The 12,196-nt window shown below is 39.7% G+C and overlaps 1 protein-coding gene across 3 annotated transcripts in view; it reads right to left on the minus strand.

Moving 5' to 3' along the window:
• The window catches only part of ADAMTSL1 (ADAMTS like 1), a 1,134,169-nt gene that overhangs the window by 304,748 nt on the left and 817,225 nt on the right, over positions 1–12,196 (minus strand). For all 3 annotated transcript variants that reach the window (XM_059889384.1, XM_024996068.2, XM_015472431.3), the window contains one exon: positions 3,623–3,749. In XM_059889384.1, coding sequence (XP_059745367.1) covers positions 3,623–3,749 — 127 coding nt within the window. The remainder of the gene's footprint in view (positions 1–3,622; positions 3,750–12,196) is intronic.

Genomic DNA, 12,196 nt, shown 5'->3' on the forward strand with positions numbered 1-12,196 from the left:
TAGCACATGGAACTCTGGTCCATGTTATATGGTAGGCTGGATGGGAGAAAGTTTTGGGGAGAATGAATACATGTATATGTATGGCTGAGTCCCTTTGATGTCCACCTGAAACTATCACATTGTTAATCAGCTATACTTCAATACAAAATAAAAAGTTCAAAAAATTTGAGAAAAAAATGAGTTTTTAATTTCAAAAATCAAAAGTAAGTTAATATAAGCTAAATTTGATAATTTTTTCATTGGGTTGGAGAAGTAGGAAAAAGTGACCTGGAAAAATGGAAAGGCTAAAGGCTCTCAGTAGACAGCCTTTTCCTTCAAAAGGAGGGCAAGACTGCCTTGGTCCAGCTTATATCTGTTTTCTGCATTTGTATTAGGTAATAATAATGTCTTTTATTACAAAGATGGTTTGTTTTCCATTCATCAGCAAATGGCAGCCACTTGATAAGTTTCTCCTACTTCTCCTTTTCCTTCTGGCACTTTCCACCATGGTCTTTCTCCACTCTGTTTTTTTTTTTTATTCCCCTGAGGTTTGATAACATACGGGGAAAATCTGGATATGAGTTCAGAATAAAATGAATTCAGTGTGGGGAATATGGCTATAAGGAGTTTGAGAAGATTGTGTGGCTGGCTTTTAGTGCCTTTTGGCACAGCGTAGGGAGACACCTGGCAGAACTCCTCCAGGCCTCACGGGTGGAGAGCCGCTCACCTGGCCGGTACTCTGGGCTCCGCAGAGCAGTCTCATCTCCCCTGCCTGTGGGTCATCTCACAGTCTGTAAATATAGGGTGGAAGGTTCTTCTGGGGGTGGAGAAAACATAAATGAGGCAGCTTGTTCAGCATCTGCTATAGATTGTGGTGAGGTGCATGCATAGGCTGGGCTTTATTGATATAAATCAATTTGTCATGAGGCATCGTCAGTGCTAAGGTAAATGAATCAATCGCCTTTTGTCGTTATGGATCATCATTGGCTTGTGTCTTATGTGATTTACCCACTGTTGGTTTGAATAGAGCACTGTTCACTGAGGTATCTATCTGCAGACCTGGAGATGACTTATGGCTCTCAATTGGCTGCAGTTCATCCTTTCAGGGCTTCTCCAACTTTGTTCCAGTGGTTCAGGCTCCAAAGGGCCCCACTCACCCTTTAACAGGAAGGTAGAGGAAATATCTATCTGAGCAGGGTGTGCAGGCTTCTCTATGAGGACAGGAAGGCAGAGGGATGTGAGGGAATAAAGGGAGGATTCTCATCATGAAAACATGCCCCTGGAAGTTGCCCTACAGCAGTCACTGCACGAATGTCTGTCATCTCTTTTTGTGCCTAATGGAAGTCCTTAGATTCTTAGATAACAAACACTGATTCAATTATGTAACACCAATAATTAGAAAGACTTCAACTCTTTAGTCGGAGAAGGCAATGGAACCCCACTCCAGTACTCTTGCCTGGAGAATTCCATGGACAGAGGAGCCTGGTGGGCTGCAGTCCATGGGGTCGCAAAGAATCGGACAGGACTGAGCGACTTCACTTTCACTTTTCACTTTTATGCATTGGAGAAGGAAATGGCAACCCGCTCCAGTGTTCTTGCCAGGAGAATCCCAGGGACAGGGGAGCCTGGTGGGTTGCCATCTTTGGGGTCGCACAGAGTCGGACACGACTGAAGCAACTTAGCAGCAGCAGCAACTCTTTAGTATTCCTTGAAGAGCTCTATCAAAGTAACCTTTTATTTTTATTCTTCAATAAGAAATACTGCAGGGTTTTAATAAATTCTATACTTCAAAAAATCACAAAGTACCTTTTAAAGGTAATTTTTTTTTTCAGCAAATATCCCACCATGACTTCAGAGATTTACAAAAGAATTATGCCTCCATCCTTCTCTGGTTTTCATCTTCCAAATTGTTTAATTTTTCATCTTATAGAAGAAACTACCAACACATGACCACAGGAAAAATAAATCTCACCTGAACGCACTACATCAATGTCTAACTTACTTTGCCCTTCATCATTCTCTCTGCTCAGGTCTTTTTTCTTTTTTTTCTTCAGAATCACATGTTTCACTGCCTGAGGTGTGTTAGAAAGGGGAGAGTTCCCTAAGCTGGCATCTCTGATGTTTCATGCATTTAAAAGTTCCCAGTCTTTCTTCCCATCTCCTTTTCTTCCCCAGAGGCTAGTCCTTTGGGCGAGCTGCCTTTTCCTGTCTTCTCAGAATAGGTCTGCAGCAAACAGTGCTTTTTTTTCCCCAGACCTACAAGTCCCTTGCAGTTTAAAGCCACAAACCCCCCATACATCAAGTGTTTTCCTCCAACTAGTCAACAAGTAAAGAGGACAAAACCACAATCAGTAAAGAAATTCATTCCCATTTCCCAAATCACAGGAGACATGTACAAAGAAGTCCTCATTAAGGATCTGTTGGAGGATTCCAGACAATGGCAAAATCAAGAAAATATGCCAAGAAAGGTCAAGTTATTCTAGAAATGGTGGGGTGGGGAGGGAGATGGGAGGAATGTTCAGGGACGAGAGGACATGGATAAACCTGTGGCTGATTCATGTTGATGTTTGGTAGAAACCAACATAATACAATAAAACAGTCAACCTTCAATTAAAAATAAATAAATGTTAACAAGTGCACGGTCCTGAGTACAAGGGTTGTTTTGTTTCTATCTCTATCTGCTGCAGTGCCTAGAACAGTGAGTCACAGAGGATCATGTATGGTAAAATGATCTAGCTTGTTGGGTGAGTCTGTTGTTGGGTCAGTATCTCAAGAACATATACCATCTACCCTAGGAGGACCCAGCTGGGCAGGCACTTAAAGTACCGCACCTTAATCCGTCTGACTGCTTTACAAACACTCTGGGAACAGCAGAATTTTGGACAATCAAGAGGAACAAATAAGTGCCTAAGCTCTGGAATCAGACTCTGGGCTGACATTTTGGCTCTTATATTTCATAGCCGTGGAACTCTGAGCAAGTCACGTAATCTGCCTAAGCCTCAGTTATCTCATTCATAACATGGGGATAAACAGTACCTCGCTACGAAGTTGTTATAAGGATTAAATGAGATGACCATGTAAAGCTCCCGGCACGTACACGTATAGCAGGCACACAAGTATTCAGCTGCTACAGAGAGATTGGGACACAACAGTCTATAACTGGCTTCACATAATCACTGCCCAATATCCATTCTGGAGAAACGTGTGATCAGCACTGATCCGAGGTCACTTTGTCAGTGAAGACCATGTGATTCCACAGTGGCAGGAGGGCATTTGTTCTAATCTGCCCTCTCTCTCTGCTATTCTGCCAGACTATGAATCAGTGAGGGGTCAGGATGTAGCCTGTCCTCACGCTGGATAGCAAAGCTCATGCTTTCTTGTTGAATATATCTAGATGTATGCCTAATTTCCTCCTAATGTGCCTCTAAAGCAAAGGTTTCCTCTGTGGGATTGCAGCGGGTGACCTGACTTGTCTTACCTAAACTAATCCACAAAGAAAGAACCTAACTCTCTTCCCACAGGGTTTTCATATTTGGCTTCATTTGGTTGGAGATGTCCTTCCCTAATTGCTGTAGGGAGCTAAGCCAGGGGACTGTGACAAATTAGAAGGCCCAGAGATGGCCCCATCTCTGGAGTGTCTTACATTTGGTTGCGGTGAGCTGGGATTTATACTGCCCGCGGACCAGCCTGCAGGTGGACCCATCTCCGTTGCAGACTCCACAGTTATCCTCCTTGATGGTGCTTCCCAGCTGATGATCGCAGCCAACAATCTAACAAAAAAGAGAGATGTGTAATTTAACCCGGTGCCTACAGCTACAGGGATGCAGGGTGGGGCCCTTCATCATCCAGTCAGCCTCCTTCATCCTTGAGATGAAGATAAAGATGAGATGAAGATCCATTCCGATGACAGGAACCAAACTGGAATTTGAACCAGGCTAAGAAGGAAAAAATGTGGCATGGGTAAAGACATTTTCATAGCTCAAATATATTGAAAAATACAAAGAGAAAGAAAGATGGGAGGGACAGAGGGGAAAGGGAGGGAGGGAGGGAGGGAGGGGAGAGGAGGATGGTGGGTGGGAGGAAGAAGAGAAGGAGAGAGAGAGGAAGACGCTGAAGTAACATTATAGAACTTCAATTCCAAAATAATTCCCACTTTCAGTAAATATGCTTCATCCAAATCACAAAAAATACAACTGTGGGATAACTGTAGCAGGAAAAATGTTGTGAATAACCTCTGTGTTAGTCTGTAAGTTCCTTAGGATGTAAGATGCACACGGGTGGGGTTCTGTATCTTGGCTTCATTGATGTTTTCCAAGCAACTAGAACAGTGCTTGGCAAATTACAAGACTTCAATAAATGTTTGCTAACCGATGATTAAACATACTCCCTTTTCTAGCTAGCACTTCAACTAAGAAAACAGAAACAGAAGCACAGAATCAGCCGACAGAAACAAGGCTGGCGTGCGTGCGTGTGGTGGAAGAGGAGGGTTGACACGAAGGGCAGCAGGGATAGCCCCAGTGGGTGCCTGCTGCTGCCTGGCCCTGGCCTGTGTCAGGCACAAGACACACATCTCATTCATTCTCAAGACAATCATGTAAGGTATCCCTGTTTTATAGGTGAGGTCATGAATCTTAACAAGGTCACTTAGCTAACAAGCAGCCGAGTTCTAAACGCATCTAATAAAACATTTGTGCTTTGTCCAAATCAGGCTTAACAAAGTCACAAGTCTTCATCACTTATGTGCGCAAACTCTTTTGTATCCTTAATCTTTTCTTTGCGATGTTCAAGTTAAAAAAAATTCAAATCCAAACTAAACTACAGCAGTTGTATCTCGACAGTTCTAGTGAAATCTAATATCATACTCCTAAACTACTTCAGCTACTGTCATGGGCAAAATAAGATAAGAACTGTAGAGACATTTGAAGGAGCTTATCTCCACAATGTCCCCACAATCCATCCTGTCTTTCCAAAGTTTGGTTGTTAACATGAACTTTCTTTGAGGATTGATTTTTATTTTTTTGTACCTCCAACTAACAATTGCAAACACATGTTTAGGCAAAGGCTTGAAAAGTACAACTATGTAAAACTGTGTTGTGTATGTGCTATATCTGAAAAATGTAGTTACGTGTACCTCTTCCCTAAAATCATGCAGACATCTTTAAAAATAGATAACAAAACAACAACTCCTTCAGTAATTCTATAAGTTTAGAAATGTAAAGATGTCAGGAAAATGTGCTTAAGTGGGGAGTGAAGGAGTTGGTTCCATCTTTGGTGTGTTCACTGTGGTCAAGCTGCAATTGGCCTCAATATGTTCAGAAGCTACAGTGAGGCCATCTCAGAATTTATGCCAGCTTCATCCATGTAGGGGCTTCCCTGGTGGCTCAGAGGTTAAAGCATCTGCGTGCAATATGGGGGACCTGGGTTCGATCCCTGGGTCGGGAAGATCCCCTGGAGAAGGAAATGGCAACCCATTCCAGTATTCCTGCCTGGAGAATCCCATGGATGGAGGAGCCTGGTGGGCTACAGTCCACAGGGTCCATGTAGAGCCCAGCATGTGCTGGCTTAAGACTTCTTTGATGTGCTTCCCTATAACCGCAGTGAAATTAGTTTCAAAATTCTTATCTGTAAATGAACCCACATAGGAGCGGAGCAACTCTGCCTTGATTCTTATATTTCAAGCACAGTGTGAAACAGAGTGCAGAAGTAACTTATTTACAAAGATATAAAAATTATTCATCCATTCAGCCAATAGTCATTGAAGTTCTGTTATGATCCAGGCACTGTGCTGGGAGCAAAACCCAATGGTGAGTTCAAGGACATATGGATCTACCCTCATGGGACTTAGAGTCTAGTGATGGAGGCAGATATTATGCAAATCAACATACACATGCAGAATGTAAATGCAGAATGATAATTATGATGAAATCTATAAGATACAGATAATGGGATACTATGACAGCATAAAATATGGATAACTGATCTGTTTAGAAAGGCCAGAGTAGGAATTCTCTGGCAGTCCAGTGGTTAGGACACAGGCTTTCAAGGTCATGGACCTGGATTCAATCCTGGTTGGGGAAGTAAGATCCTACAAGGTCCACAGCACAGCAAAAACAAAAACAGAACAAGAAAGAAACAAAGGCTAGAGAAGATTTTCCTGAGGAAAAGTCTTTTGAGCTGAGAACTGAATGAGTCAGAGTTACCTCGACAAAGGGGAGGCGTTGCCATAGGGCTTACTGCACCTTTTCGTCATGCCTACATACTAGCTAAATGAAAAATATGCAAAAATCAAAGTCAGCAAAAAAAAAAAAAATCAAGACTGGATTTGACACCTAAAGCAAAGACAACAGAAACAAAATAAACAAGGTGGGGGGCTACATCAAACTAAAAATTTTATGCACAGCAAAGGAAGCAATTAACAGAATGAAAAGGTAACCCATTTTCTCCCATTAGGAGAAAATAGCTGCAAATCATATATCTGATAAAGGGTTAATACCAAGAGTATAAAAGAACTCATGCAACTCAACAGAGAACAAACCAAACAAGCAAATGAAAAAATGAACAGAGGATCTGAATAGGCAGATTTCCAAAGAAGATATCTAGGTGCGCAAAAGACACATGAAACGATGCTCAACAATATTTATCATCAGGGAAATGCATAGCAAGGGCAAAATGAGATATCATCTCATAGCTATCAAAAATACAATAAATAAGTCTTGGTGAGGAAAAGGGAACCCTCATGCACTGCTGGTGAGAATGTAAATTCTTGTAGCCCCTATGGAAAACTGTATGGAGGTTCCTCAAAAAATTGAAAATAATTCTATCACATGAACCAGCAATTTCACTTCTGGATATTTATCCAAAAGCAGCAAAATTGCTGTCTTGAAAAGATATATGCATCCCTTTTTTCATCACAGCACTATTTACAACAGCCAAGACATGAAACTAATCTAAGTGCCTGTTGACAGATGAATGGATATCTATCTGAAAAGAAGGAAATCTATTATTTGCAAAAATATGAATGGACCTTGAGGGCATTACCTTAAATACAGCAGACAGAGAAAGGCAAGGATCATATGACCTCATGTACACATGGAATCCAAAAACAAACAAACAAATGAAGAAGCAACTCACAGATATGGAGACTAGATTGGTAGTTGCCAGTGGTATAGCTTGAGCTAGGTGAAATGCGTGAAGGTGATCAAAAGGTACAAACTTCTAGATATAAAATAAATAAGTCATAGGGATGCAGTGTACAGTACGATGACTATAATGAATAATATTGCATTGTATAATTGAAAGCTTCTAAGAGAATCAACGTTAAAAGTTCTCATCATAAGAAAAAATACTTATAACTATATGTGGTGATGGATATTAACTTATTGTGGTGAACATTTATTGGTATATACAAATATTTTGTATTTTGTATGCCTAAAATTAATATAATATTATATCAGTTATATCTCAAAAGATATCAGAAGACTACAGTACATGATTGCCTTAGTAGGGTTGAATCCTTTGAGAAAATATGGCAACCTTAATTTATGTAGAAGTCAAAGGATCACTGACCCTAGTGTTCTTGTTTGGGGTTGAAGAGAGACAACCTTAATTTTATAAGATACTCAGCTCTGTGGAAGATCAGCGGGAATGGGAACTTAAACTCTCAGGTATCTCAGGAGGTGTACTCAAATAAATTTCATGTTTCTCAAAGGATTTATTTTCTCTGGAGAATTTTTAATGAGATTTGATATCTCTAAAGGAGCCAGAATGTAGATAATCACGAAAATCTCTCTCTAATACTAAAGATTTCTTTTGGTTCTAAAGTCATTTTAAGAACAGAACAATCCAGGTTCATTGATCCAAAGTAACAGTCATATTAGGAATAGCTAAATAGAAGGTGACATATTTAAGGTAACTTGGCCAGACCACCAACTTAGCGTTCCAGTGTGGGTTTATGGACCCTATGATATGAACCAAGTCAGTTCTAACTGGTCTTTGTTTAACTTCAGAATTGAAAAGACAAACATCTCCCTGACACAATAGTATTTTTTTTTTCTTTCTATAGCAGTTCCTTTTTAAGATGCCAAAGTATTCTAACTCAATTATTTTTAAGATGTGGAATACTTTATCATCAGATAAAATGTTCTTATTTTGATCCAAGTGGAAAATTAATTGCAGTTACATCAGGAAAATCATTGTGGACATAGCTCAATCTGTTGATCCTGAGTAACTGTTAATTTAAAGTTAGTTAAACTATTATGACATAAACCAACACAACATTGTGAAGCAATTTTCCTTCAATTAAAAATAAATTTTAAAAGGTGCTATCATTAATAATAGAGATAAAATAAACAGAAATACAGAAAAAGGCTCAGTTGGCATAAATAATGTCAGACTTCTCTGCGCCTTTGCATACACTATTATTTCTGCCTGGCATGCTCTTCCAATTCTCCATTTGGCAAATTCCTATTCATCCTTCAAATCCCAAATTAGCTGTCTCCTCCTCAAAAAGGCCTTTTGCAGATTCCAGAGTTAAGGACCTTAATGGTCTATGATTCCTCAGCCTTTTGTTCATAAGTCCATGGGGCCTCCCTGGTGCCTCAGTGGTAAAAATATTGGCCTGCAATGCAGGAGATGCATGAAATTTCATCCCTGGGTTGGGAAGATCCCCTGGAGGAGGAAATGGCTACCTACTCCAGTATTCTTGCTTGGAGAATCCCATGGACAGAAAAGCCCGGTGGGCTACAGTCCATGGGGTCATAGTCAGACACGACTGAACAATTGAGCATACACACACAGATACCCAATTCAAAGAATACATTTCTTATTGACTACATCACCAAGTTGCAACTAGTGAAATAAAAGTGAGAATGTTATGTGGAACTTCTGGAAAGGCTGCCTTACAAGAAGCTGACTTAGTTGGGGAGGGACCCTTTTGCCTTCCTGCCTTTCACTTTCTTGAAAAATGAGACAGCCTTGAGAATGGAAGGATGGCAGAGCAGAGAGAAAGAACAAGCCCAGTTATGGAACCCCACCCTGGACAGATTATGTTTTGACTTCTATTTTTTTTTCTTTTTTTTTGGTGAGTAAATCCTTTATGAGTTCAAGCCATTATTATCTGGGGGTTTCTTTTATATATTCTCAATTCAAACAGTTGTATAACATTTTAAGTTTAATCTATTAACACGTCTGTTTCCATAGCAGATCATGTGCTGAGAGCCCCTATTTTATTATCTTTCTATCTCTGCTGGTTAGCACAACGTTTGGCATTTGTGATACACAATAAATGTCAGTGAATCAATGAAACACACAGCATCAAACATAATGGTTTGCTCATAATTCTAGTGTAGGTTACAGATAAGCAACCTTAGACTGCAGTCACTGATGACATACATGTGGACAAAAATGTACATATATGTATGTGTGTTATCATATATCTGTGTACACAGAGAAACAGACATACGATAAATGACAACTAGAAGCTAAATCTTAACCTCTGACCTGGTGCATGAACAAGAATTACTGTAAAGGGCTAGTACTTTTAAGAGACTCATGTGTACCTACACTCATTATTAATGAAATGTCATGGAAGGCAATGTTCAGGTCACTGAGTTCCCAGACCCACCCCATTCTGGACAAAACATTAAAGTGAGATAATGGCCACTCATAACTTTGGGCAACTGCATGGAATTTTTTGTTAAGGGTGGAAAACTGAGTACTTTGGCCTAATTCAGCTTGTTAATATTCTGCTACTAGGTGTCAGCTTCATGGTCTAACTTCCTCCCCATCCAAAATGATTGACTAGTTTTGCTTTAACAAAACAAAACAAAACTTCTGTCCCAGGTGATATAAAAAGCAAGAAGCTTCCAGACGTGTTTGTTGTTTAGACACCATTGTCACCTTTTGTTTGTCTGTCTTGAGTGCATGGTTTTTGTGTACACTTGTGTAACATGGGCTTCTCTGGAGGCTCAGATGGTAAAGAATCTGCCTGCAAGGCAAGAGACCTGGATTCAATCCTTGGGTTGGGAAGATCCCCTGGAGAAGGGAATGGCTACCCACTCCAGTATTCTTGCCTGGAGAATCCCATGGACAGAGCAGCCTGGTAGGACAGGCAATGGGATCACACAGAGTCAGACACGGCTAAGTGACTGACATCGCGTATACATGCGTAAAGACAGACAGTTCTTCGTCTCTTGAGGGGAACACGTACATTTAACATTGTTGGTTTTTCTTCATGTTTTTTTTTTTTCAGGATTTACTACAGAGAAGGGAGAAAACCCTTCCTGAACAAAAACAAGAACTGTACTACCCAGTCCAAGTTGGCTCACAGACTTTGAGCATGACATGCAGATTTTGGGAATCAGGCCTACAGTGTGTGGTGATAGTATGCTTCTTTGTTCACCTCACATAGCTGATAGCAAGTGAACAGGCAGAACACAGCCTGAAACTCTCTAGACACTGAAATATGTATAATAAAATGTCTTCACTGGGAGCCACAAGAGGAGAGATCACTGCATGGATAATTTGGAGAATGTAAATAAATACAGTCCATAAGATACCATTCCTCAGAATGACATGCTCAGATGGGTTCATACTGGCCCTATTTCAAATGGTTTCCCGTAAGGCCCTCAACTTCTAGCATCAAATACTGAGCCAGTGATGTCAAGCTTTTCTTGATCCAACACCATGAGGTAAGAAATTTTTAAATCCCTTTATTTTCAGCACTGGGAAAGACAAATATGGAAAATGAAACTCTGCAAATCTGATCACAGCTGCTCTTATTTGTAATTATTTAATTCAGATAGAACTTTAGTGGGGAAGAGTGTGCTTTACATATATTATAACTCATTTACTATCTATGTCAATAGGGAAAATAGTATATCTCCAACCTTGCCTTTAAAAGACTTAGACATTGGTTTATGCTTTAGCTTTTTATAAAATGTTATAATACATATATATATGATATAACACAATAAAATTTTTTTTAAAAAAGAGAGAAAATAGGGCAAAGGTAAAAATAAGGGTCAAAAAGCCAGAAACAAATTTGCATTGATGTACGGCAGAGATCACCACAAATTTGTAAAGCAATTATCCTCCAATAATAATAAAAAAGCCAGAAATGAGAACCACATAAACGCACATTGTTAAGTCCTATACACTTTCTATATAGGGGTCATGGGTCTGAATGTGGCCTTCCTAGAAAAGAGGAAAACATAAGCAGTTACAAGGGTTATAGCATCTACTGGATCTTTTAGAAAATGTATAGGATAGTGTGCTATTTATAGTAGACTCAATAAATATTTGTGCAATGAATGAATGACAAACTGGTGCAGGAAAATCATAATTACCCAAAGTACTGAAACCCTAGCAGATATGTATCTGCTGCGAATTTTCTGAAAGACAATGTCATGTAACAATGTCCCAAGAACATCTGAGCAGATAAATACAAGAAGTTTCATAGAATTGTCTTTTCAATAACCACTGATGAACCTTAATGGTCAGGGAACGTTTGTTAAAAGCAAATCTTAAGAAACAAAAACAAATCATCCAGGTATAGAGCACTGTGATGGTTGCCTTAATCTAAGGACAGACTTCACAGCACTTAGAGTGGGGCCTGTAAAATATGGCACATGTGCAGCTATTTGTCCTGCAGGACCCATGGCAGACATTGCTAACCAACTGCAGTGCTCTTTGCTACTTATATGTGGCCCATGATCCTCTATGATACTGTGATCTAGAAGCCAGATTCATTAGTCTACGGCTGTCTTGCAAGACGACCAAACCAATTTACTATTCCAGAATCAGAGAAATGAATTGGATATCTTTTTGATAATCTTCACAAATACTTCTCTTATGATGAACATTTTCTGAAGATATGAATGATTCCAAGTACAAATTTTAATGCTGAGGTTCAGGGAAGATAACTTCCCTAAGGTTACATGGCTGGTAACTAACAAAACAAAAATTCCAATTTTGGATTACTAAGTTATAGTAGGATGCCAATGATCCATGGAAAGATACACTAGTCAGTATTTAAAATGACAGTGGTGATAACAAGGTTGAGCATTCTTATTAAGATCTTCACCTCCAGAGCCAGACTTATGTGTAGGAGTGAATGGAAGGCTTCATCTGGAATATGACTTGGCAGCATATTTAGGAAGTAAATGGGAACCACTTATCATCTATACTTGTGTTCCACACCTCTCCAATACAAGAAAAC

The sequence above is a fragment of the Bos taurus genome, chromosome 8 (genome assembly GCF_002263795.3).
Source record: "Bos taurus isolate L1 Dominette 01449 registration number 42190680 breed Hereford chromosome 8, ARS-UCD2.0, whole genome shotgun sequence".
Lineage (NCBI taxonomy): Eukaryota > Metazoa > Chordata > Mammalia > Artiodactyla > Bovidae > Bos > Bos taurus.